At 45.9% G+C, this 27,953-nt stretch overlaps 2 protein-coding genes across 2 annotated transcripts; one reads left to right on the forward strand and one right to left on the reverse strand.

Annotated features, from left to right (window-relative positions):
* Window positions 1–295: 295 nt before the first annotated feature.
* Window positions 296–486, reverse strand: LOC116889136 (60S ribosomal protein L39-like). Its single transcript, XM_032890310.1, has one exon. The coding sequence runs from the start codon at window positions 458–460 to the stop codon at window positions 296–298; it is 165 nt and encodes a 54-aa protein (XP_032746201.1). The 5' UTR covers window positions 461–486.
* Window positions 487–7,045: 6,559 nt separating this feature from the next.
* On the forward strand, window positions 7,046–26,262 carry Dcaf12 (DDB1 and CUL4 associated factor 12). The gene is made up of 9 exons (XM_032892438.1): window positions 7,046–7,189; window positions 8,204–8,458; window positions 13,218–13,424; window positions 14,728–14,788; window positions 16,601–16,794; window positions 17,752–17,817; window positions 20,917–21,079; window positions 23,492–23,670; window positions 24,252–26,262. The coding sequence occupies exons 1-9, from the start codon at window positions 7,112–7,114 to the stop codon at window positions 24,408–24,410; spliced, it is 1,362 nt and encodes a 453-aa protein (XP_032748329.1). The 5' UTR covers window positions 7,046–7,111; the 3' UTR covers window positions 24,411–26,262.
* Window positions 26,263–27,953: the final 1,691 nt, after the last annotated feature.

Below are 27,953 nucleotides of genomic sequence, written 5' to 3' on the forward strand. Positions count from 1 at the left end.
GCCAATCCGCTCTTTGTTGTTTTGGGGTTTGCTTCTACAGTGCTGAGGACAGAACTCAGGGTTTGGGGTGCCGGGCAAGCACGTCTCAGGTGCTTCCCATCTTATTTATTTATTTACACTAAATAGTTTTTATTTTTCCTTTTTTTTTCAGTTTGAAAGATTCTAAATTTTATTACTGGACAAACACCCTAATGTAGACATGAGCAAGTCTCCAGATTAAAAATGTTGAACTCCATGTAGGACGGCTCCATGACCACAATGAGTATAAACTGCAGTCTTGCCATTGCGTGGATCCTTACGGACTCAGCTTCGTTCTCCTCCAGTGTCTTCTCCTAGAGTTGTACCTGTTTTGTTTTGTTTTATTACCAATTTTCATCAGCATCCATTGAGGAATAGGACAATTTCGCTTTTGTTTCTTGGCCAGGAATTGCTTGAATCTGAAAGTCTTGTAAGACAACATGGCGAGAATTCGACTCAGGCGTAGTGCACACTATAGCAGAGGAAAGAAGAGAAAGGACAGGCTGGAAGAATGGGATTAGAAGACCCTCCTTTCTTTACTTAAACTTATTTATTCCCTTTATAACCCATTATCAGCCCTTCCTCTCCTCCCAGTACCCCATCATGCTTGTCCTCCCCCAATCCCCTTTCCCTTTCTCTTTTGAGAAGGGGAAGCCCCCTCTGAAAGTTACCCCCCAACTCACCACTCCCACCCCCCAACCACCCACTCCCCTCACTCCCCCACCCCATCCCCACATCCTCTCCACCTGAGGCCAGACAAGGCTGTCCGTTTAGGGTCACAGGATCCACAGGTAGGCAACAGACTCAGGGACAGCCCCTGCTCCAGCTGTTTGGGGAACCAGCATGAAGACCAAGCTGCTTGTCTGCTGCATATGTGCAGGGGACCTAGGTCCAGCCTGTGCTCTCTCTTTGGTTGGTAGTTCAGTCTCTGGGAGCACAAAGGGTACAGGTTAGTTGACTCTGTTGGTCTTCCTGTGGAGTTTCTGTCCTCTTCAGGTCCCTCAATTTTTCTCAGCTCTTCAACTCTGAGCCCTCAACTCCCTGAGCTTCTTCTATTGTATGGGTGTGAGTCTCTGCATCTCTTTCCATTGGCTGCTGGGTAGAGCCTGTCAGAGGACAGTTATGCTAGGTTCCTGTCTGCAAGCATAACAGAGTATCATTAATGGTTTCAGGGATTGGTTCTTGCCCATGGGATGAATCTCAATTTGGGGCAGTTATTGGTTGGCCATTCCCTCAGTCTCTGCTCTGTCTTGTAGGCAGGACACATTTTGGGTCAAGGATTTGTGGATGTGTTGCTGTCCTTGTCCCTCCACTGGAAATCCTGCCTGGCTACAGGAAGTGACCACTGAGGATCCATATCCCCCACTGCTAGAGTTGGCCCCTTAGACCCTCTGGGGCTTCTCCCCCTCCCAGGTCTCTGGCATGTCCTGGTCCCTGCTGTTACTTAGCCCAAGCTGGCCTCCAATTTACCATGTAACCAAGGATGATCTTGAATTTTGAACCTTCTTGTCTTCACCTCCAGAGTTCTGGGAGGACAGACCTTTGCCATAGTTTGTCTGTTTAGATTACTTTAAGACAGAATCTCCTTAGCCTGCCAGACTGGCCTCAAACGTTGACCTTCTTGCCTTGGCCTCCAAAGTGTGGTGATTACAGGAATGTACCATGATACCCAACTGTATTCACCTTAAATATGCTGTGCCCTTGGGTCTCAGAAACATTCTCAAGGTTGACAAAGTAATTACATGCCTGTGCTTCGAAGGCCTCTAAAGTCTCTGCAGCGTGTAAGAAATAACAAGTCTTTCTGCCAAGTACTATAAACCTTGTGTTTAGGACAAGGAATTAAAATCTTTCTACCTCCCTCACCTTGTAAGACTTTTGTACAAATGTTTTAATACTCCTCACCTAGCAAACCTTTGTTTTCACAAAGGCCCACTGTCTACTCTAGGAATGTGATGGCCTAGAACAGGAACCCCTTCCCCTTCTTCCTTCACTTCCTGTCTGTCAACCCTTTTCTTGCTAGCTGATGGAGTAAGGTTATGAGGTCTGACCGAAGCCAATGGGGAAAGACCCAGCTAATGTCTGGGTTAGAGTAGAAACCAGAAGCACTTCCTGTCTCTGCCTATAGAGTGAAAGGATTAAAGGCTGTGCCACCCTGCCTAGTTCACAGGGACAGGCCTCCTTTGATAGTGTTGCTTCTACATGCATGTTTACATGAAATTTTTTGAGACAGACCATAGGCACCTTAGGAGTCAGGTCTATAGAACTGTCTTTGCAGTAAACTAATGACCTAGACTTTGCACACTGTAGGAAGACTGTGATATTCCAGATGTCTTGCTGCACGTGGACACGGATCCTAGACTCCTAACCCAGGACTTGGGACCTCTGTTGAGACTATAGGTTCAAAGAACATTTCATTGTTGTTTTGTTTGCTCTGCTTCCTCCCTGATCATTGGACACGTCACATTTTTATCTTTAATCTTCTGTGTATGAATGTTTCAGCTGCATTATGTTGGTACAGCCTGTGTGCAGTACCCAGAACAGAGTGTCAGGTCTCCGGAAATCGGAGCTACGCATAGCTGTGAGCTGCCATGTGGGTGCTGAATTGAACCTGAGTCCTCTGGAAGAGTAGTCAGTGCTCTTAACCACTGAGCATCTCTCCAGCCTTTCACGGCACCTTTCCTAATTCTGTTGCCAATTCAGTTGAATAAGAATGAATTTGGGGGGCTGGAGAGATGTCTCAGTGGTTAAGAGCAATGACTGCTCTTCCTAAGGTCCTGAGTTCAAATCCCAGCAACCACATGGTGGTTCACAACCATCTGTAATGAGATCCAATGACAGCTACAGTGTACTCATATACAATAAATAAATCTTTTTAAAAAAAAGAATGGGGGTTGGGGATTTAGCTCAGTGGTAGAGCGCTTGCCTAGGAAGTGTAAGGCCCTGAGTTTGGTCCCCAGCTCCGAAAAAAAGAACCAAAAAAAAAAAAAATGAATTTAGGATACATGCATTTTACACACACACACAGGACTTAAACCAAATTTTCCTGATGTCTTAGTGTCTTAGGGTTTCTACTGCTGTGAAGGGACACTATGACCACAGTCTTATAAGGAAGACATTTAATTGGGGCTAGCTCACAGTCCATTATTGTGATCTTGGGAAACATGGCAGCACACAGGCAGATATGGTGCTGAAGCAGCAGTCAAGAGTTCTACATCTAGACTAGCAGGCAACAGGAAGAGAGTGAGACTCTGGGCCTGACTTGAACTGAGACCTCAAAGTCCACTCCCAGTGACACGCTTACTCTAACAAAGCCACACCTATTATAAGACCACATCTAATAGTGTCACTTCCTATGGGCATATGGGGGCCATTTTCATGCAAGCCGCCATACCAAAACGTTTTTGAAGAAAATATTTTCATACAGACCAAGCCAGCTAGTGAGACTAGCCATGGGGAGCAAGCCCTGGGCTGTGTCTGAGACCCTGTCTCGCTGAATAAGGTAGAAGTATGGTGGAGGATGACTTCCAACATCAACCTTGGGCCTTCTCATGCAGGCGCAGCTACAAATGTCTTATTTACATTTCAGTTCTGTGAAGAGACACCGTGACCAAGGAAACTTATTTTGTAAAAGCATTTAATTAGGGACTTGCTTACAGTTTCAGAAGGTAAAGTTGATGACCACTGTGGCAGGAAACAAGGAAGCAGGCAGGCAAGTATGGCTCTGAGCTGTAGCTGAGTGAGACTGGGCCTGGCTCGGGGATTTGAAAGCTCAAAGCCCACCACCATCACACTCCTTACCCCAAGAAAGCCACATCTCCTAATCCTTCCCAAAACAGTTCTACACACTAGGGACCAAGCATTCAAAGTCTATGGAGGTCACTCTTATTCAAACCACTACAATGTGCGTACACACCACCATGTGTGTGTCTATTCACCCATCTACCCACACACATGAAAAAATAGACATGTACTGTATACATACTTATGTACACATATATTGTAGGAGCTGGGCTTTGTGGTCCATACTTGTGATCATAGTTCCTTGGGATGTTTGGATAGAAGGATGCGAAGTTTAAAGCCAGCTTGGGAAATGAAAACAGTACTTCTTAAGGAAGAAAAAGCCAAGCTTGATGGTTCATGTCTGTAATCCTAGCTCACAGGAAACTGAAGCCAGAGCAGAATCAGAGGCCCAGCGCCAACCTGGCCTACAGTACCAGCCTGTCTAACAACAAGACAAAACAAACAAAGGGAAATTTAGCTCAGTCAGAGGAGAGATTGGCTAGCACACACAGCAGCCACAGTGTCACAAATAGGAGGATCAGAAGTTCAAGATCACCATTGGCTCATCTGAGCAGGAGAACTGGGGGTTGGGGGATGAAAAGTAAAGAAAAGGAGAAAGAAGAGGAGAAGAGTGGGGAGAAAAACGAAAGGTTAAAAAAGATTGTGAGTCAGGATTATAGCTCAGTGCTAGTGTTTTCCATGCAGGGAGACTTAGGTTTGATCGTAGCATTGGAAACTATTGTAAGACTGAGGGCATAGCAGAGTGGAGGAGACCTTGCTTAGCGTAAGAAAAGCCTTGAGTTTGAGGCCCCAGCACAAAACAATGGTGAACTTTCAATCTTCCAAGTGGGCCTTTACCCCACTCCCACAGAGATGATGATCTGGCCTGTGGATCTGAAGATAACTCTGGGATGCCGGTGTGCAGGACAACATACAGAAGGAACCTACACCAGGGTCCTGTGTGTCCTGACACGAACTGAAGACACCAGCGGTCCAGCCCCACTCAGCCTGAGCCTGGAGATCCTCAGAGGGTTCCAGGCTCTTGTCCACTGAGCTCCTGGGTCACCTAGAGCATTGTGAGGCAAGACAGAACCAGAACAGACTCAAAGAAGGAGACTGCCACAGTCCTGCCCACTCACAATGTGTTTATCTCTGAAGACACAGGCCTAATCAGGAAAGATGGGACTGCCTCTCCCAAGGTAGTACTAGGGAATAGTTGCAGTGCTGATTTGGGATGGTGGAGCCATCATTTCAATCTGGAAAACAAATCAAATCTTCTTGTAGGCAGAACTGCAGATGGGCCAACACAGTTCCCTGGAGGTATGAGGCCTGAAGCTGAAGGGACCAGCAGGTAACTGGGCACCACAGCCTGAGGCCAGTCAGTCTCAAGCAAGAGCATCCTGGTTCCTCCAAGGGTTTCTTTGCCTGAGGAAAGTGGAAGCTGGCATTCACATTCCTTCAGGATCTTCAGAAAATGGAGGCAAGGGTGATCCTGAAGCCCTACCCCCTTTGATTGGTGACCAGTGCCAGTCCAAACTGGACATGCCAGAAATGACCACTCTCTTTTCTGTGGTTCAAGATTTGACTCCTTAATGGAGATCGAACCTGGGCTCCAAGAGAAAGGCAGGCAATGACATGAATTACAGCATTGGGTCTGTTTCCTGAAGCACGAGGACAGTGTGACTTTGAAAGCAGACTTTGAGGATCTGAAACGGGTGACATTCTATGGAAAGAAAGTGACTTATTAGACTTGGTTGAACCATACCTTTAATCCAGCACTGGAGAGGCAGAGGCAGGTGGATCGCTGTAACTTTTGAGGCCAGACTGATAATATAACATGGTGAGTTCCAGACCAGCCAAGACGATACACTGAAACCCTGCCCCCCCCCAAAAAAAAGGAGGGGGGAAAAGGACAGGAGTTAATATGGAAATATGGATAGGGGGCTAGAGAATAAAAAGAAGTGGAGAATGGAATCTAAGGACTCCCTAAGTGTGGGGAGACCTGTGCCACAGGTATGTGAGGCAGCCTGCATTAGCTCCGGTAAGGTACGTTGATGTGGGAAAGTCTGACCATACTGCTGCCTTCCTACCCTGAATCCATCTTAAAGGAGTGTGAAGTGGGGTTCTCTGACCCCTCACAGTGTTTAATCTTTTGTGCACAGTGATAAGTTCATGAGAGAGTTGGGGGGAAAGTGCTAAATGTGAGGCTATTAATTGCAGAAGTAAGAAATATTTCCTGAGGTATAAGGATCAGCATCTGGGCCCTAGCAGCCTTAACACATTCTCAACAGGCCAACTAAAAAGACAAAGTATAAGGGGATAACTTTAAGGAGATGGTTAACACAGTCACATTGGAAAGAACAAAGACTCATCTAGCGACATTCTCTTATCCAAGTGTATCTTCAGGGCTGACAAGTGGTTTAGTTTAGGCTTAAAGGCAAGAGCTATGCATAACCAAGCAGTCTTTGTCAAGGTGTGGTCGCTTCCATCATCGCTTCATCCAGTTTCTCTGGAAAGGCAGTCTGACAAGTTTTCCCAACTGTGAAATATCTTTCCTGGAGTTAAGTTCCTTTGTTGGCCGGCATTTGTGCCCTTCCTTGTCTTTTCCTTCTCCCAGCATGAGACTCTCAGGAAAACTTCAACTTCTTAGAGTCCAGTGTTTTAATATCTGATTGCGATCAGGCAATCAGGGTGTCTAGAATATCTTTAATCCTGCCATGATGGTTACAGGTTCAAGATTGGTCCCGCAGCGAGGCAGCCATGCTCCGCCATTACTTCCGCATGCCAGAGGATGAGCTGGCTGAGGTCGGAAAGGCCCCGCCAGAAGGCTGGATTCCTCTGGCCACAGCTTGGCCACAGCTAAACCGCCATAGGCAAGAGGCAAGCGGAAGTTCTACGAGGACATCAATTCTCCTTGCTGCCCTTAAGTCCCGCCCCTCTAGTCTAGGTGGTGTCTCCGTGGCGACGTGCTGCATGTGAGGCTGCGCAGGAGTGACGAGACGCGGGCGAGTGGGAGGGGGTGTTTTGGTTCTCGCCGCTCGCCGTCCTTTCCAGAACTGGTGGTAGGAAAGCTGCTTGTTCCTGCTTTTCCTTCCCTTTCCCTTCCCAACCCCTTCCCCTTTCCCAACCCAGATTTTCCCTCCTTCCATTTACGCGCCTCATTTTGATCGTCTGCTGCCCGGGATCCAGACTATTTTCCGGGCCGGGCGCACGAAAGCGCGCGGCCCCAGGGCCCGGTACATGACCCGCCGCCCTGCCGCCCCTTGCCTCCTCCGCCCCATGTGGCTGCGGGGCCACAGCGGCGCTGCCCACTATGGCCCGGAAAGCAGTTAGCAGGAAGCGGAAAGCGCCTGCCTCGCCAGGAGCCGGGAGCGACGCTCAGGGCCCACAGGTGAGGGCTCACAGGCCTGGGTCATCACCCAGCAGGGGCTTAGTAGGGCATTCCAGCTGGGGATAGGAACCAGGGACCAGGGCGGGACAAGAACCGGAGCCGGGACGGTAGAGCAGTGGCCGGTCCTTCTGCAGTGTACTGGCGTGCAGGCGGGCCGGAAGGGTGAGGAGCCAAAAGGAAACTCCAAAATGACGCCTTCCGCTGGAAGTCTGCAGCTAGGGATAGAGAGCTTCAGAACCTCCTGGTTCCTTGAGGAAGGAGAAAATGAAGTCAAGGAGAATCGAAAGTAAGACCGGCCTTCCGAAGTTACTGGGGTGGAGACCGAAGTCGACTTTCCAGTGCTACTAGGAATATGGGCCGAGGGTCGCTTAATCAAGGAAATCATCTAAGCTAGGTGCTGGTCCTTTCGGGTCTTTAGACACCTGGAAGAAACACCAGGTGTCATCTCTATACCGCCCCTTTTGGAGAGGAAGGCCTCTCGGACTTGGGATTCCGACGCAGGTTACCCCGTTGGTATTTGATTTTTCGAATTCTAAAACTGACCGCACCGCAAGTCGCGCGGAGTCAGATGAGCGGCCATTGACTGTACATCCCTGGAAGATCCGAGACCCCAGTCTGGCTCATTGAGCTATATATTCTTTATGCTCTACGGGGTGCACAAGCGGAGAGGGAGAAAGGGGCTGGGTAGAAATGCAGCCCAGGTGGGTTCGGTAATATAGGCTTCATTTCCTTAAGATCAAGGACACCTGGGTATATTTCTGAGCCACTTTGCTCAAAGGGCTAGGTAACCTTTCGTCCTGTTTATCCATTTCCTAGGTGTACCTTATTATGAGAACCTCATTTCAGTGCTAGACGAGTTAAGCTCCACTTTCAGGATTACAAATCTTCTGTTAAATTTTTGATCTATGTAACTCCTGAAGGACGAATTCACAGTGGTTCTTTTATAATACAGTCAGACTTCTTGTCTTAAGGAAAAGTGGCCAAACCTCTGATTTCTGATGTTGACTTTCACAGTTTGGCTGGGATCACTCGCTGCACAAAAGGAAAAGACTCCCCCCAGTGAAGAGATCCCTAGTGTACTACCTGAAGAACCGAGAAGTCAGGCTACAGAATGAAACCAACTACTCTCGGGTGTTACATGGTTATGCGGCACAACAACTTCCCAGTCTCCTCAAGGAGAGAGAATTTCACCTTGGGACCCTTAATAAAGTGTTTGCTTCTCAGTGGTTGAATCATAGACAAGTGGTGTGTGGCACGAAATGCAACACGGTAAGTTTCAGGAGGACTCTTTGCCTTTGTGCTGATGTTTGTCTTGTCTGAGACAGGGTTTCTCTGTGTAGCCATGGGTGTCCTGGAACTTACTCTGTAGGTTACTCTAGCACCTCTCACTGCTATCTTCCCGTTTTATTTATTTATGTGTTTATTTATTGTTTATTTATTTTGGTTTGGTAGGCAGAGTTGGAATTTATTAAGATTTTTAATTAGAAGCGTTAGGACAAAGGAGGTGCTGAGGGAAGAATAAACTCTGATGTGGGTCTGGGCTCTTCAGGGAGAGGTTCGTTGTTGTTCGTTAATGGCCTGGTCCTCTTTTTCTGCTCCTTTTCTCCCTTCTGAGTCTCCCGATCCCTTCAAGTGAACAAGTGTTTCAGCCCTGGCTCTGTAGACCGCTGCTCTTGTGTTTTAGATAAGAGGCTTCAGAGGACGGACAGAAATTGATGTCAGAGCATCATTTAGGGTACATGCTAGTGACAACCTAATCGCTGTGTACCAGCTTTTGACATATTTAGAAGTATTTAGCACTTGGCGGAAGGTAGAGATGAGACAAATACTTTTTGACACATTAGAATCCAAATGTAGCATTTGAGAGTCCAGGCAGTAGAATTGCTAAAAGTTCCGAGTCAGACAGGGCTATGTAGTTGAGATCCTGTCCCACAACAATCAAAATGCAAAGATGTGATTAGTTTTATAGTGGAGTCAAGAAATGTGTGCCCTGGTGGTATATTTTAGGGTGTGAGCATTTGCATTGTGAGGAAAATTATGACATGAGCCTAGGGGAGCAGTTTTAAAGAGAGTAACCTTTGTAAGTGAGTGGAGGGGAAATCTTTATCAGTAAACTATGTAACCACTATGGTTACAAGCACAACAAGCAAGGCCAGAGTCAAGAGTGGAGGTGGTGCTTGCATTGTATACTTAAACTGGGAAGCTGCAGATAATGATTAGCAAGGCTCCTCCAGGAGAATGACACAAGTCTATCCATTTTATCTTTAAAAGTGGATATGAGTGGAACGGAAGAGTGCGGATGGCAGACATTGCAGACGCTGTTAGATGCTAGGAGAGACAGGACTGGAGCTGGGTAAAGATTCCATCTAGCCCTCCCTTCATTTTTAACTCACCTACTGTGAATAGACAGGTAATGTTAGAGTGGCGAGTAAATTGACCCCGGACTAAAACGTACCTGGGGTTATTTCAAAGAGAGGTCACTCTACATCAAGAATTGAGCCTGTAAAATTGTTCATTGGAAAGATGCTTGCTGCCCAATCCTCAGCCCCAGAATCCACAAAAAGGTGGGAGAAGAGAACTGATTTCATAAAGTTGATTTCTCTGACCTCTACATGTCTGCCATGGCGCACTCTCTGAGACATACATCAAACTTAGAACACACCACCACCACCACCACCACCACCACCACACTTATACTACTACTACTACTACTAATAATAATAATAATATAAATTTTTTTTTTTTTTGGTTCTTTTTTTTTTGAGCTGGGGATCGAACCCAGGGCTTTGCGCTTTAGGCAAGCGCTCTACCCACTGAGCCAAATCCCCAACCCCAATATAAATTTTAAAAAGGAAAAACCCGAGGTTGGGGATTTAGCTCAGTGGTAGAGCGCTTAAGGCCCTGGGTTCAGTCCCCAGCTCTGAAAAAAAGAAAAGAAAAAAAAAAGGAAAAACCCTTGGGTGCTCAGTGAGCAAAACTTGCCAAGCCTGCCAACCTGACTTTGACCCTCGACATCCGTGTGATGGAAAGAGAGCAAACGACCACAAACTGAACTCCACGTGCTTGCTGTGGCCTATGCATCCACTGCCCAGTATAAGCAAAAGTCTTTTTTAAAATAAGGACAAAAATACCATAACTGGTGGTGTCTTTATAAAGGTCATAGGCAAAATTTTAATCAATTTTGGGGAAGGAAGTAATACTATTGTGGCTGGGGCCAAATTTTCACTTCTGTTAAACGTCGTCTTACACATAACACTTTCAAAACAAGGTGCCATGAGCAAAGCCTGCACAAAACTTCCTTTTTCTGATTTCAGTGTTGCCCTGTGGTTTGGGAAAACTGTCGTCGTTGATGCTTGGAGTAGAATAGGTGTCTCCTGTTTATTTCAATAACCTATCCAGTATTTTGAAGACGAGACTATTACTAGTCATTGGATTTACTCTTAAAAATGTTTTTAACTTGGCGCTGGAGAGGGTGGTTCAGCAAGAAAGAGCATTCGCTGCTTTTCGAGGGCACCTGGGTTGGATTCCCAGCCCTGTGTGGTGGCTCTCGACCACCTGTATTCCAGTTCCTGTCTTTTGGCCTCTAAGGGCACCAGCCACGTGTGTGCTGCTGCATTGACATACATGCAGACAGAACACCCGTACACAGAACATAAGTTATACGTTTTGTAAAAATTTACTCTTAATACCTACCTCTGTCTTCCTAAGTTAAAGTACTTTAATTATTTTTTAAATCTCACGTGTGTGAGTGGTGCTACATTTGCCACAGGGAGCATGTGGAGATCAGGACAGGAGTTGGTTCTCTCTTCCGCCATGTGGGCTCTAGGGATGGAATCTTGTCCTCAACTTAGTGACAAGCTAAGTGCCCTCCTCTCTTCATTGTTCCTTTCTCTGATTGCCCTGCCTGTCCTGGAACTCCTGTGTAGACCAAGCTGGCCTTGAATTCACAGAGATCTGCCTGCTTCTACCTCCCCGACCCTGGGAGTAAAGTCGTGTGCAAACGCTCCTATCTCCTAAATTACACTTAATAACTATTTCTGTCTTCCTGTGTCTTCAGGATGTAAAGTCCTTGGAAATAGTGGAGGTTGTCTTTTGATTTGAGGCAGGGTCTTATGTGGTTCAGGTTGGCCTTACTATATACTCAAGCTACCTTGAAAATCCTGATCCTCTACCCTCATAATTGCTGGGATTATATACAGACAGGTGCTACCACACATTTGGCTTCATCTGTCTATCTGACACTTTTGTTTTCTTGGAACTCACTTTGTTGTCCTGGAACTCACTCTGAAGAACCAGGCTGGCCTCTCAGATCTGCATACCTCTGCCTTCCAAGTGCTGGGGCTGAAGGCGTGCACCACTACCACCCACCTTTTTTAGTGTCAGTATCAAAATCCCTATTTACATGTGTGGGTGTGGAGATTACTTGGGGGAATTGATTCTCCCTTTCACCATGTGGTTCTTGGGATCTTCACAGTAGGTGGTTTACCCACTGAGCCATCCTGCTGGCCCAGAGTTGTGTATCTTCTTGTCTGGGAAACCAGCTTACATCTGCTCTCCTTTCTATGGTAGATTCCATTTTAGAAAGAATATTGCATTTTTAGTAACTTTGTAAGGTTCCCTTTCCTTTTGAAAACCTCTGTCCTGTAGGTGCAGCTATACATATCTTCACACCCATCCCACCTGCATACATTGCTTATAATTTTCCTCAGCAACAACTTTTGTTTGTTCTTCCCCTGTCCTAGAAGGGAAGATCCAGGGAGCCAGAGCCTGAGGCTCCTCTCCCTGTGATGCCAGCTTCTGGCTCTGGTCCCAGTAGGTTAGTGTGGCATGGCTGCGTTCTGAGTGCACAACAGGGATCTGCATAAGAGCCACACCCTTGTCAGTTTGGAAAGCAACTCTGCCAGTTCGCCCTCCTATGAAGAGGTGGTGTGTTTGTCCGGCACGAGGCCCTCCCTGGGCCACTCCGCAAGCATAAGGCTGAAAGTGTGGGTATGGTTTTGATCGCCTGAGCACTCTACATTTCAGTTCACTCCAGTCTTTAAATACCCTACAAAACTAATCAGTAATAATTGTATACTGCTATTTTAAGGTTTCTTTTACTTAATCATGTGTATGGGATAAGTGTGTATGTTAACGAAGACGCCTATGTAGGCCGGAGGAAGTAAATCCCCTAGAGCTGTAGTTACAGATATTTATGAGCCATCTTACATGGGTGCTTAGACTCAAACAAGGTCTTCAGTACCTGTTCTTAACCACTGGGCCCTCTCTAAAGAGTACGCCATTGCATTTTATGCCAAACCTTTATAGTATGGGTAAGAAACATGAAGAGACCAGTGAGGTGGCCGAGTGGCAAAGGTATTCGCCTTTTAAGTCTGAAGACCTGTTAAATCCTTGGAACCCACAGTAGAAGGAAGGAACTAACCCCGTGTTAAGCCTGGGCAAAATTTAGTACTGTCTAAGTCTATAGCACCTGATATTCACAGGGGTCTCCTATTCCAAGTACTAACCAGGCCCAAGGCGCTTAGTTTATGAGATCAGGTGAGATTTGGCACATTGAGGGTGCTATGACAGTAGACAGCATGTAATACTTTGTATTTCTAGTTTGTTAATGTAGAATGTTAAATTAACTCTTTATTTTCATGTGTTACTTGACTAGTGTGGCCTTAGCCGTGCCATTAGTAGGTGAGAGTTCTCTGGGTTTGGCAGCACCGTGTCTTTGATCTCAGCAGAGGCAGGTGAGTCTGAGTCTAGCCAGTCAGGGCTACAATGAAACCATGTCTCCAAGTAAATGATGCTATGCATGGCCATGTACAGATGCACTTGGGAGGCAGAGGAAAGTTAGTTGGAGGCCAACTATTGTACATCCTGAGTTCTGGGATGCTGATGTTACACTGTGAGACCCTGTTTCAAAACAGGAAACAGTGAAAATTCCCAGGGTCTGTTATATAATAGACTCTCCGTGGATAATTTAACAGTGTTGACCGAATTAAATAGAAACTGTTGTTTCCTGTGCCCTTTTCTCTTGCAGCTCTTTGTAGTGGATGTCCAGACAGGCCAAATTACCAAGATTCCTATTCTGAAAGACCGGGAACCTGGAGGTGTGACTCAGCAGGGCTGTGGTATCCATGCAATTGAACTGAATCCTTCTAGAACATTCCTAGCCACTGGAGGAGACAACCCAAACAGTCTCGCCATCTATCGCCTGCCTACATTAGATCCTGTGTGTGTGGGTGATGTAAGTTTTCCAATTGGTTGTAGTTAGAAGTAACCTTGTTTTAAAACATGGATCCTCTCCTTACCTAGAAAGGGTGGCTTTCAGATTTCTCCTGGCGTGGGAGTGAGGGGTGGAAGAGAGCAGAGTGGATGGAGATCAGGATCCCATAGGAAAGAACCAGCATGTGCATCTAGTAGGAGGGACAAATGGCAGATCTCTGTGGCCAATAGCGGGCTGGTTTTCAATTCATAAGGTTCACATCTTTCTCATTGCCCTGTCAGAAAATTTACTTATCAACTATAGTTGGGTATTGTTTGGCTCCAGAAGTAGCATGAATGAAATTACTAAAGCCCTCGCCTTCAGTACAGTATCGAGTGGTGTGGAAATCAGTGTGTGGATAATACAAGTCGGTTTCTGTGACGTGCCAGGGTGATGTGCCCCAGAGGAGGAGTACCAGCCGCTAAAGGGGTGGGAAGTAAACTGGAGTGGGTGCTATTTCAGAGAGCAGTCAAAGGAAGCCTCAGTGAGAAGACGTGAGCAGGGCGACTTAAAGGAAATGTGAGCACCAGCTGTGGGGGTATTCCAGGCAGGAGACACAACACCCCGGTAGAGAGCTGGAAGCCCTGTTCCCTGGACATTTTGTTTTGTTGTTGGTATTGGGTTTTTTGTTTATTTTTGGGTTTTGGAATTTTGAGACAGAGTATGTAACCCTTGTTATCCTGGAGCTCCCTGTGTAGATCAGGTTGGCCTCAGACTCACTGGGCTTCTCCCGCATCCCTGTGCTGGGATTAACAGTGTGTGTGCCACCATCACCATCACACCCACCCCTGTCACTCTAACCGTCTGCAGGACTGCCAGGTGTATTGTACCTTTGATTCTCCCCAGACATTAAGACATCGTCTCACCCCACGAGTCAGGATCCTCAGAGCCGTTTCTCTTTGCCTGTTTTTGCTGTACATTTATTTATGTATATGTGTGCAGGTGCACATGTGCAGGTCAGCGGACAACTGTCTTGTGGAGTTTGGGGATCAGACTCTGGTCATGAGAGTTGGCATCAGGCACCTTTACTTGCTGAGCTATCTTGCTGGCCCTGTTTTGTTCTGTGGCAGGGTCTCCATAAGTGGCTCGTGCTGTCCTGGAGCTTGTATCTCTGACTCAGCCTCCAGAATTACAGGCACATGCAGCCATTCCCTTTCATACTTAAAATTTTTACAAGATGTTTTCAGGCAGACCTACATGTTTTTCAGAATTCACTATGGCCCTTGTTTTACTAATCTTTGTTGTTGTTTTTTTCCTCTCTGTACATGTGGCTTACCCCTCTAAGGATGGACACAAGGATTGGATCTTTTCTATTGCATGGATCAACGATACCATGGCAGTGTCTGGTAAGTTGCTCTCCTTTAGGGTGTGGCAAAGACAAATGTTAATGATGGTGTGATAGAAAGTAACCACTGTCGGGTTACTTTAATTTACTCATTAGTTAGATGGGACTAGGTTGAAATCAGGACACGCCGGTGGGATACCCTTCCCGCTCAGTTTCATTTCCCAGGCTCCCCTACCTCATGCCCCTCACCACTACTGTTTTTGAAGATGGGACAGGATATCATATTGTAGCCAAAACTGGTCTAGGGCTCATATGTGGTATACTTGTAGTATACTGCTACTTGTAGCAGTCCCTCTGCTTAAGCTGGATTTGTTTGTTTGTTTTTAAAGATTTATTTATTATAAATGAGTACACTGTAGCTGTCTTTAGACACACCAGAAGAGGGCATCAGATTCTATTACAAATGGTTGTAAGCCACCAAGTGGTTGCTGGGAATTGAACTCAGGACCTCTGGAAGAGCAGTCAGTGCCCTTAACCACTGAGCCATCTCTCCAGCCCCTGTTTTTTGAGACAAGGTTTCTCAGTGTAGCCCTGGCTATCCTGAAACTCACTCTGTACACCAGACTGGCCTCAAACTCAGAGATCCACCTGCCTGTGCCTCCCAAGTGCACCACCACTGCCCAGCTCTGCCCAAGAATTTTAAGTGCTGATACTGTAAGTATACCCACACCACTCAGGGGGTTTTGTGTGTCAGTCCACCTTATATTTCTAATTGATTGACTGATTATTTTGTGTGTGGTTTATTCATTCCTTGGCACATATATGGAGGTCAGAGATATGATCATGAGTTCATGGGCCAGCTTGGGCTACATCGAAGTCCTGTCTCAAAAAATGAACTAGGGAGAGTGGAAGAGAACAACAGGACGCAGGATGTAAATGTGTGTGCTTGTGTGTGAGCCTTATGTTGTAAGTCAAGACGGCACTTTGCCCTGAAGTAGCTTCAGAGAAAAGGTCAAAGGAAAGTTTACTTTGACTGCGTGAGACACCAGGAATGGACTCAGCACTGGGCCTGGGACTCTAGAAAACTTGGTTGTTATTGCTTATTTGCTAAGGAAAATAACTTTTGAGTTTTGTTTGTCTTTTAAAATTGAACTCAGGAGCCAAAGATGGTGGAGCACACCTTCAGTGCAGCACTCCTGGGGCAGAGACAGGCTGCTCTCTGAGTCTGAAGCTAGCCTGTTCCACACAGAGAGGTCGGGGATAGCTAGAGGGTGGTAGTGATGTCATAAATAAACAGCTCAAGTCCTTGTGTGCAGACAACTGTTGTACTTCTGAATTATAGTCCCAGCACTAAAGATACATTTTTATATGAGATCTCATATAGCTCATGCTTACCTCTGATTGACTCTGTAGTTAAGGGTTGACATTGAACACCTCCTGAGGGCTTGGATCATAGGTGTCTGCCATCATCCCAGGTCTTACGTGATGCTGGGGATTGCACCGAGGACTGCATGCTAGATAAGTGCTCTATCAAGTTTAGTCCCAACTCTTAAGAATTTATTCTTGGCCAGGTGTGAATTGGCTCATGGACCTCCCTAGAATTGAATATAAAGAGATGTTTCTGGAGAAAAATGTCTAGAGGAAGAAATCTGAACTAAGTATGATGGCTCATGCTTGTAATCCGAGTACTCAGGAGGCTGAGGCAGGCAACTGCTGCAGGTTTGAGGCCAGCCTAGGCTACAGTGGGAAGTCTGTCTTTAAGAGTACTGCAGTGTTTGGGGCAGGCTCTGCTTCAGTGCCAGGCTGGATGTGGTCTGTGTGGTTCACTATGGAGGGTCACTTACATCTGGCATCTGAATGTCCTACACTGCAGGCTCTCGGGATGGGTCTATGGGACTCTGGGAGGTGACAGATGACGTGTTGACCAAAAGTGATGCAAGACATAACGTGTCACCAGTCCCTGTGTATGCTCATATCACTCACAAGGCCTTAAAGGATATCCCCAAGGAGGATACAAACCCGGACAACTGCAAGGTGCGGGCTTTAGCCTTCAACAACAAGAACAAGGTACGAACTCACCAAGGGAATTTCAGGAGCCTGTCCCTTGTAGCTTTACCCTTTCCCCTCCAAAGCAGTGCGTGTTGTGTAACTTGGCTTTAATATTTTTTAAATATTTATTTTCTTTACATATATGAGTACACTGTAGCTGTCTTCAGACATACCAGAAGAAGATTCCATTACAGATGGTTGTGAGCCACCATGTGGTTGCTGGGATTTGAACTCATGACCTCTGGAAGAGCAGTCGGTGCTCTTAACCGCTGAGCCATCTCTCCAGCCCGTAACTTGGCTTTAAATGCTATAGTTTCCCAGGGACCACTCTAAGCTGGCCCTGCCTCATTTGCATGTGCCTTTTCAGGTACTCTGTTTAGGGTTTGATTTGCATACTGACCTTGTTTTTAAGCTCCCCATTTTTGACTTCTTCCTTATCTCACACGTCCCATTGGTCATTGTGTCTGACCTCCTGACAGTGAGGATGTAGGCAGAATCCAAGACTGGACTTGGAGCCCAGAGAGGAGACAGGCTTCTGTGAAATTTAAAAAACGACAGGACTTGATTCATTTTTTTTAAATACTTATGTGTATAACTGTCTTGCCTGTATATGTGCATGGGTGTATGTGTACCACATGCACAAGGCTCAATTTGAAAGGTGGTTTTACTAGAAGTAGGTTTCTCTCTGCACCTACAGAAAGGCAGCCTTTCACCTGAGCTGTACTCCTAAGAGTCTTAAGGGTGTCAGGAAAATCATGGCCCAGATGTGTGTTGGTGTGATTGTTAAGACTTGCTTGTGGAATTGAATATACTGTAGCTGCAGCCCATGGGTGGTGGGAGAGCTTGTCATTACTGACATCCTTGATTATATCTTGGAGGGCAAGAGAAGCCCCAGCTTTCAGCTTCTTCCCGAGTATTCTGGTACTTGAGTTTGCTGCAGACCGTATAGTAACTTCTGTTTCGTTGCTCTTGTAGGAGTTGGGAGCAGTATCGCTAGATGGCTACTTCCATCTCTGGAAGGCTGAAAATGCACTGTCGAAGGTGAGAACATGAGTTGGTAGTTTTATATAAATTACCACAGGGTTAGAATACTGTCGTTCTCCCAGAGTCATAGTGGACTTTCCCAAAACTCCTTTCTCCCAAGGTCTGGGAGCAGAATTGCAAAGCATATGATGTCATGAGCCTGGCATTGTTTCTCTTGAGGCAAAGTCTGTTTGGGGATTTTTCTTTTTTAATTTATTCCAATGTGGCCTTAAACTTGTTATCTTCCTGCTTCTAAAGAACCTCTCAGATTGTTTTCCAGACAGGCTCTCAGTACGGCCTGGCTCTGAAGGTAACCTAGAATGCCTGATCCTCCAGTCCACCTCCCCACTATAGTGTGGCACCAGTGAGTCTTCAGAGGTCTTGATTGCATGCATGGCACTTAAAGTTCCCGTTTTATTAGTCCTCTTTTAGTCCACAGTGTATTTAACCGCTGGTTTATAGACTGACTATCTGGTAAGGTTGTTAAGGTAGAAAGACCTGAATGTGAGGAGTTCCTGGCAACTGAAAATTAGTCAAACTAAAATAAATTGTGTCTTAATAATCTTGTTAGAAAATGGAGTGGGCTTTTGTTTTGATGTGTGTGGTGTTGTTTTTTTTGTTTGTTTGTTTGTTTTTGTTTGTTTGTTTGTTTTCTTTTGTTTTCCAAGACAGGGGTTCTCTGTGTAGCTCAGGGTATCCTGGAACTAGTTCTATAGATCAGGCTACCCTGGAATTCGGAGATCCATCTGTCTCTGCCCCCTCAATGCTGGGATCAAAGACATGCACCACTACACCCAGTTTGGGTTTTTGTGTTGACAAGGTCTTACTGTGTTATCAAAGCTAGACTAGAACTCTATATCCAGGTTGCCCTCCAACCAGTGATCTTCCTGCCTTAGCCTCCCAAATGCTGGAATTAAAAATGTGAAATGCCATCCCAATGTTTTGGTGTTTTTTGTTGTTTTTTTGTTTTGTTTTTTAAAGATCTGTTTCTTTTATGTATATGAGTATACTCTTCAGACACACCTGAAGAGGGCATCAGATCTCATTACAGAAGGTTGTGAGCCACCATGTGGTTGCTGGGAATTGAACCCAGGACCTCTGGAAGAGCAGTTAGTTCTTTTTTTTTCCAGAGCTGGGGACTGAACCCAGGGCCTTGCGCTTGCTAGGCAAGTGCTCTACCACTGAGCTAAATCCCCAACCCCACAGTCAGTTCTTTTAACCACTGAGCCGTCGCTCCAGCCTTAACTGACTTTTTTTTTTTCAAATTGGGGGGGAAAAGACAACATATTCCTGGACTTGGAAGTATCTTAGTAGGTAAAGCACTTGTCCCACAAACTGGGGATGTGAATTCTGATACCCAGAAGTCATATAAAAGCTGGATACAGTAGTCTGTGTCTGCAATTCCAGCAACAACTCCTATCACCATAGGATAGAAACTGGGTGGTGGAGACAGGAGAATGGCTAGAAGCTCAACTGGCCTGACATTTGAAGTGGTGATAAGACTCTGCCTCAAACAAGGTAGAAGTTAAGGACCAAAATACAAAGCTGACCTCTGACCTTCACACAGACACCATAGCATACACACACACTCACACACACACACGCACACACACCCCACCATACATATCCACAAAATTAAGTTGAATTCCTGAGGGCTCCAGTGGTAGATCACACAGGAGGCCCTGGTTTAAAAACGAAACAAAGCAAGAGCCCACATACTCTCGATTCCTCTCCAAGTTCTTGCTGACTTTGACTGGGCATGGTCTCACTGTGTAGACCAGGCTGGCCTCAGATTTGTGGCAGATACTGGCTCCACTATGCTGGGATTACAGGATCAGGCTACCAGCTCCTTAATGCTGGTGTTGATGGCCTTGCATAAACTAATGTAGTAATTACCATCTCTAAGCAATAGTGATATTAGAGAGAGCACCGCCCCAGTGCTGGGGATGGAACCGAAGGCCTCACATGTTTTGACAAGTGCTCTACCACTGAACTGTCTGCAGCCCCAAGACTTATACTGAATTATTTGATTTTCAATTTTTTTTAAAGGTCTATTTATTTATTTTGTATATGAGTACATTGTGGCTGTCTTCAGACACACCAGAAGAGGGCATCAGATCCCATTACAGATGATTGTGAGCCACCATGTGGTTGCTGGGATTTGAACTCAGGACCTCTGGAAGAGCAGTTGGTGCTCTTAACCACTGAGCATTTCTCTTGTGCCCCCTTCCCTTCACCCCCAATGTTTTTTATTTAGTTTTTATTTCTTAAAAGACCGGCTCACCAGGTAGCCCTGGCTTCTGTCAAGCTTGGCATCCCCCCTTGGCCTCCCTCCCAGTGCCAGGAATTTCAGGAGAGTCTTTCAGTGAGACTCGAGACGGCAATGTCACAATTGAGAAGGCAGATTTTTTTTTTTTTTCAAATATTATGATCTCTTTACTTGCTTTCTCTTTGACCAGACAAAAGATGATTGTAAAAAAGGCAGATTTATTTATAATATTTGCTGGCAACCTTTTTATAGAGTAAAGTGAATATATGGGTCATTTCTTCATGTCTTGCCCGTGCCGCTTATAATGTAATGAGCTTTTTCTAAAGAGGAAACAAGGCTCAGGGAATTGACCGCTCTCTTGTGTTACGGCAGCTTTATGCTCCAATCGTCTTGCATAGTTCTGTACAGCAGGCAGAAACTAGATTTTTTTTTAGTCCACGAGGGTCAAAGGTGAAGGCTGACTCGGGTACCTGGGATGGAGTCTGTCACATGGGTTTGCTCTCTCTGGCATGCTGTTCTTATTCCTTTGGGAAACTGGCTGAGGGTATTCAAAAATGAGCCCCTCATCTGAAGAGCAGCAAAGAGAGTAGCAACTAATCTTACAGAAAGAAGTGAGTGAAACTAGGCCATAGTATTCTGGGCTCATTCCTAGAAATAAACTGTAGTCCTTGGCTTTTCCTGGCATTCTGATTATTTAATTCTACTTTCCCTAACTCAGAAGTTAACTAGTTTACTAGGCTTTGTCTTGTCCCTGACTTAGGTAGTTTGTATGTAAAGGTAGCCCAGAGATGAAGGAACACAAGAAAATGCCCATTTTATGCTGTTATGAATGTATCTTCTTTATTCAGCTCCTTTCCACCAAATTGCCATATTGTAGAGAAAATGTGTGTCTGGCCTATGGTAGTGAGTGGTCAGTGTATGCGGTGGGCTCTCAAGCGCATGTCTCCTTCTTGGATCCACGGCAGCCATCGTACAACGTCAAGTCTGTCTGCTCCAGGGAGAGAGGCAGTGGTAAGTCCCTGTGTGCTCCTTCAGGCCTATGCTACATTGAAATGGGTTTTCACCTTTTGTTTCTTCTTTGACTTCCAAACGAGCAGTGATCTGTGTGTAAAGTTTACAAGTGTTTGGTAACAGAATAGAGGAACTTAGTTACCTGTGTGTAGCAGCAGAGTTTTCAGGCTGTAGAAGCCTTTGGTACAAACCAAAGATGAGATAGGCAGTTAGCACTAGTCCTCTGGGGACTAGCTGGGGCCCTACCTAAGCCAACAGTTCTTCCGAACTGAGTGACATTGGACTGGGGGGTCGGGGGAGTCATAAAATCACTTTTGGATGTGATGATGAATGTGTACAGTGTAAGGTGTGACAATTACACCTCAAGAAGCCAAAGGAAATACTTGTTTTCATTCCGATGAGTGATTTACTTTTAAGAGGTTTAAGAGGTTAAGTGTGCTTGCTCACAAATGCTCTGCCTCCGAGCTGCACCCATACCCCCAGCCTCTGACCAGATTGCACATTTTAAGAGCCATCCCTCACGTTCGTCAGTGGAAGAGACTTGTGTGGTATTGTCTTTAAGGTTTCAGAATACTTTGTTCTGATGATTCATTTCCTCCCACCAAGAATCCTGTGAAAAGCAGATCAGAAAAGTTAGAGGTTAAGACTACTTACTCCAGGGGCTGGAGAGATGGCTCAGCGGTTAAGAGCACTGACTGCTCTTCCAGAGGTCCTGAGTTCAATTCCCAGCAACCACATGGTGGCTCACAACCATCTGTAATCCGATATGCCTCTTCTGGTGTGTCTGAAGACAGCTACAATTAACTCATATACATAAAATAAATAAATTTAAAAAAAAAAGAAAAAAGAAAAAAAAGACTACTTACCCCAGAGTTCAGGCCTGAGTTCAGGCTCCAGCATTCATATTAAATGGCTCACAACTTCCAGCAACTCTAGCACCAGGGCATCTGACAACCTCTTCTGGCTTCTGTGGCCAGCTGCACACCTACACACAGTACACATGTGATTTTAAAAACTTAGAAGTAATAGGCTGAAAAGCTCATGCCTTATGTACCAGAAGGCAGAAGCAAACAGAACTTGAGCTGCATACCATCCTGGTCTAAAGAGTGAGTTCCAGGACAGCCAGGGCTACATAGAGACATCCTGTCTCAAAAACAACCTATAAACCCAGCATGGATATAAACCCAGCATGGATAGCACTTGCCTCTAATCCCAGCATTAGGAGGCAGATCAGGAGGAAGAAGCTGGCCTAGTCTAATAGTAAGTCCCAGGCTGAAAAGGGCTATATTATAAGACTGAACTGCACAGTGGTTAAGTAAGTTACCAGGTTGGAAAGCAGGAAAGGTCTTCAGACCATCCAATTTAAAGTTGTTGGGTTTTTTTGTTGGTTTTTTTTTTTTGTTTGTTTGTTTTATTTTGTTTTTTTGTCACTTTCTGTCCCCTTTCTCATATTAAAAATGTAGTTGTCCTTGGAGTCTTAAAAGGAACAGTAAGGGTTACAGCTTAGCCTCTTTTTCAAAAAGTGTCATTTCTATGTAGATGACACACAAGCAGTTCTTGGGTTTGGTGGTGGGTGGTGGTGGTGGTGGTGGTGGTGGTGGCGGGCGGGCGGCGGGCGGCGGGCGGCGGTGGCGGTTTTGGTGGGCACCGTGCTGCTGATTGGAAGTCAGAGAACAGTTTGAGGGAGTTGGTTCTCTCCTTCCATGGGAGTCACAGGAGTCAAACTCAGGTGGTCAGGCTTGGTAGCAAGAAACCGGTAAGCATCTGCTGCTGTAGCATTTATCTTTGAGGTTTTATTTTTATCATCATCATCATAATTGTTTGTTTTTGAGACAAGGTCTCACTAGGCATCCTTGGCTAGCCTGGAGTTTGGTATGTGGACCAGGCTGGCCTTGAATTCACAGAGATCTGCCTCCCCAGTACTGGGATTAAAGGCATACATCATCATAGCTGGTTTTTAAAAGGTTTTGGTTTACTGTTAATAGAGGTAGCTTGTGCAAGGGAATACTAGTTCACAAAGGTCCCTAGTTCCACACAGACGTCAGGGGCACCTACATCCATTGTACTTATTCCACAGGTACATCCACAGGATACATTTTCCTTTTCACCCAAAGTAGTTGGTTGCCGTAAATAACATGTACCAACACTTCCTGTTGTGCTGGCAATAGGAAAAGAATAATGAGCTATAGTGTACAGTGTAATGTGATGGAAAAGAGCTAATAGTTATGAAAGGTGGCTTCAGTGCTATTCAAGGGTGTGGGACACAAAAAACCCAGACACACTCCTTTGGCAAAAACAATGTGTATATTCCCAGTAATCTGGCTTATTAGCAGAGTTCTGTTTGACCACTGGCATAGTACCATCTAATATTTGGGGTGTGCACCCTCTGATTGCTCTGTCTTTCTCTCTCAGGGATTCGCTCAGTGAGCTTCTATGAACACATCATCACTGTGGGCACAGGGCAGGGCTCCCTGCTGTTCTATGACATCCGAGCTCAGAGATTTTTGGAAGAAAGGCTCTCAGCTTGTTATGGGTCCAAGCCCAGACTCGCAGGGGAGAATCTGAAACTAACTACTGGCAAGGGCTGGCTGGTGAGTAGGCCCAGACCTGAGAGTTTGGGATCGTCATCCCAGTCCTCCCTCCTTGCTTTGCCTTCCTGCTCTTTTGCTGTGGGCATTCCGTAGAGCAGAGAAAGGCTCCTTCCCTGACTTGGCTCCCAGAAAGAGAGGCCCCACTAGGTGGTGGTGCGGATGCTTGTAATCTTGGCTCTCTGTAATCTGGAGGGAGGGGGAAGACCACAGAAAAGTGACAGGCCCAGGAAAATACGCTGGTGCCTCAGATTTCCTCCAAGTGACTACAGAGTGGGAAGGCTGAAGAGCCTTCTGCCTTTGCTGCCAATGAGCTATGAACAAGGCTGGCTCCGAAAAGCTGTCTTATAAAGACTTGCTTTCATGTAACAATTCTTTTCTTTTTTTTTTGGTTCTTTTTTTCGGAGCTGGGGACTGAACCCAGGGCCTTGCGCTTCCTAGGCAAGCACTGTACCACTGAGCTAAATCCCCAACCCCCTCATGTAACAGTTCTTTATCTGGTAAAAATGAGACCAGTTTCCCCAAGAACCTGTCTCTTCTTGCCCTTTCCGAGATGTGCTAACAGCCTTCTCCTTTTCCCACAGAATCATGATGAAACCTGGAGGAATTACTTTTCGGACATTGATTTCTTCCCTAATGCTGTTTACACCCACTGCTACGACTCGTCCGGAACGAAGCTCTTCGTAGCAGGGGGTCCCCTCCCTTCTGGGCTCCATGGAAACTATGCTGGACTGTGGAGTTAATGACAACTAACTTTCTCCCAAATGCAGATGCACACTAACTTCCACCCTCAGTTTTCTTGTTTGGTGTTTTGATTTCCCCAGCTGTGGAAGGCTCTCCTGTGTACGCAAACACAGAGTTTGCCCATGGTTTAGGCAGTTACCAGGAAGAGGCTCTATACAGAAATCCAAACGCTGGGACACTCGCGGTCGGTTGGTGGCTTGTTGTTCTGGGTTTTTGGTTTGTTTTCACTTTTCAGTAATTAGACTTTTACTTTTTCCCCCTTCTGCTTTCTCAAGCAAACACTGTTACAAATCCCTCTTTATTTTTCCCTCAAGTGACAACACTCTCCTTCCTCTGGCTTATTTACACTGAAATGACCAAGTCATTCTCACCCTTACTTCACTGAGGTAGGGCCCCTTTATAATCGTGTGGTGGCTCTCCAACTTTCTGTGAAAGTGTGGGAGCCGTGTGTGTGTGTGTGTGTGTGTGTGTGTGTGTGTGTGTGTGTGTGTGTGTGTGTGTGTGTATGTCTGTCGTCTGTCTGTCTGTGTGCGTGAGCTTGTGTGCCTGGTAGCACTGCGTCACTGATACTACTTGGAGTGAGGATTATCTGTAATTAAAGTATTTATAAAAGAAACAACTCTACTCAGAGTCCAGCTTTGGGACCAGCCTGTATCTTTTTTTAAGGTCTGACATTGTAGGAAGAGAAACAAACACAGGAGGAAAACCCTTGAGTAGATTAACAGGGTGTGAGGGGAGGCTGTATCCCAGGACTCCAAACTGGTCCAGACTTCCATGTCCCTCCCACCCATGTGTGCCCAGGAAGAATGCCCATGTGTTACTTCCACTTCACGTCTGCTCAGCCCAGACCGCTTGGCTAACACATCGGGTGTATCTCCGGGGACTGCTGGCCACCTCACAGTCTAGGTAAAGACAATCCTTTCCCCGGTCTGCTGCCTCTGATGGTCTGATCTGGGCAAGAGCAGGCAGTCTCAAACCCACATGATTGCCATTCATGGCTTCTAGAAGGAACTTTAGCATTCTTGGGGTTTTGCTGGTATTTTCTATTTGTTCTGCCCAGGAACGTGTGGTTTGTAGTGAGTGCTTTGTGTGTGGGTTCTGTTTCTCAGTGCAGTGGGGCTTAGTGTTGGAAGTCACCCTCCTGCCCTGTTGGCTCACCCCTGGGTAATGACAGGTGGTTGTGCCAGCATCACTGCATGTGACAGTGTAGATATAATTGGTGATTTGCTTGTTCCTCTCAAACTCTTTAGTGTGAGGGTTGTTTTTTTTTTTTAACTTGCAGGCAACTGTCAAGCCAGTTGTCTTCTTCACACATCATGTGGAAAGGAGCTCTCTCCACCCTAGTTACTCTGAGACATGCAGTGCTGCTCTGGCAGTACCCAGTCCTGAGAAATGGAGTCATAGTCCTGTACCCAGTTTCTTGGCTGCTCCCCAGTTCTTCCATTTTTCTCTTTGTGTCAAAAGAGTACTCTCATAATGGCAGGGACTGCTGGGGAGGGAAGAGGCAGGCCCACTGTAGGACAGCACATTCCACAGGTTTTAGAATAATCATTCCTATAATCTAGAGAAATAGGTGCTATGAACAGGAAATTAAGCAAAATGCTGGATGCTGTGAATCTTCTGTCTTAATTTTTTTCTATTAAACTACAAGCTGTAGCTGTCTTAGTTCTCACAGAACTCTGTCTTTTTAAACTGACTTGTGTGTTTAAAACCAGAACTCTTGTAGGACGTCCGTGCCATTGCCAGACCGTCTCCTGTGATGCTTTCGGTTGTCTTTGAGATTCTCTGTTTTTAAAAATGTAGCATTTTGACTTTTTTGCCAAGGAAAAATAAATACTATCCTAGTGCAGAGCTGTCCTGAGTGACTATATGTGGCAAGGACGCGGCAGAGAAGAGACCCCAAAGGATTCCGAGCGGGCTGAGATCTGCCAGGGTTAGGCCTAGACCGGCTCGCTCCTGCTCCCTGACTCTGGGCTCTGGGTTGCAACTGAGGGCCTCTGTGCCCAGGGGAAGTAGTGTAGGGCCTGAAAGAAACGAGAGTGGCTTAGGGTTACAGGGGTGGTGGCTAAACTGTTTTCAGCATAAGTCAGAGTCAGTGATGGGCCCTGTGTATCACTGTTCTGTATAAGGTAGGGCACAGGGGCCACCCTGAAGGACGGTCTTCCCAAAGCTAGGGAAAAGATTGCTAAGTCATACGGAGATCGCAGCTCACTCTGAGCTACAGCGGCTCAATGCTTTCCAGGACACACAGGCTGTAGCTGATTTTTGCATTTGCATTATAGACTGATTCAGACCAAATTCGACTTGGGACCTTGATGACCAAAGATTGCAAGACAGAAGAGGGTGGGTAAATTAACTGAAGCAATTTGAGAATATGTCTACAAAGCACGACATTTGGACAGGGCCTGGAACCAGCCTTTTTCCTAATACAAGTTGGAGTACAAGATCTGAACATAATCCACTGTGTGGAGGGAATAAAACAAACATCAGGAGTTGGCAAGACGGCTCTGCAGTTAAGAGCATTTGTTGCTCTTTCAGAGGACCTGGATTTGGTTCCCAGCACTTACATGGTGGTTCACAACTATCTGACTCCAGGGGATCCAACCCCTTCCGAATTCTGAGGGCAGCAGGCATTCATATGTTACATACTCATATATGCAGGTAAAACATTCATTTAAAAAATCTTAAATTTTTAAAAATGATCACTGATGGGCTAGAGAGATGGCTTTGGCAGTTAAGAGCACCTGGCTGCCCTTCCAAAGAACTAGGGTTTAAGTCCAAGAACCCACATGACTGCTCACAACTGTGTCTCCAGTCCCAGGGGAATCTGATGCCCTCTTTTGGACTTTGCTGCATGTTACATGCATGCAGGCAAGAAACCTGTACACATAAAAGTAACAATGCTAAAAAATTAAAAAATAAAAATAAATCAGTTTTGTGAGATGAACTTGGCATTGAGCTCTAGTCGAGGGTTGAAGTCCTGATTTTCCTGCTGTGGCCTCCTAAGTGCTGGGGTCACCAGCAAACACAACCACACCTACCTGTCACCTATTATTACTCCTGAGTGTTTCCTATGTCACTGTAGGACTCTGGAACACGTGCAGAAAGGTGCTTTAGCAGATGTGCCGTGGACTTGTCCTGGACCTCTGACCTCCTTGGAATCTTGGCCCTGTACCTCTTTTCCAGCATTCTTTGCAGCAAGCCACGTACCACAGAGGGGCTTTGTGGGTTTTATGGCGTCCCCTTCCTGCCAGACCATAAAAGAATTTCCTTGCTCATTTTCAAGCTGCCTGCCTCATTCCAAATGAGTTGCTGGTTTCCTCCTGTCACTCCTTGGGTTCTTTGCTGAAGAAAATTCCTAGCTCTTAAGTGTTCATTAATGTTCCTGTTCCGCTAAGAGTTTGGATTTTTGGGGGAGGGGGGGTTGCCATATCCGGCCTGGTAAGAGCACAGGCTGGCCTTGACCTAATCTATCTTAGCCCTCTCCGAGCTGGTTTACAGGCATGAACTACCTCACCTGACCAATATTAAGGATTTTTAGA

The sequence above is a fragment of the Rattus rattus genome, chromosome 1 (genome assembly GCF_011064425.1).
Source record: "Rattus rattus isolate New Zealand chromosome 1, Rrattus_CSIRO_v1, whole genome shotgun sequence".
NCBI lineage: Eukaryota > Metazoa > Chordata > Mammalia > Rodentia > Muridae > Rattus > Rattus rattus.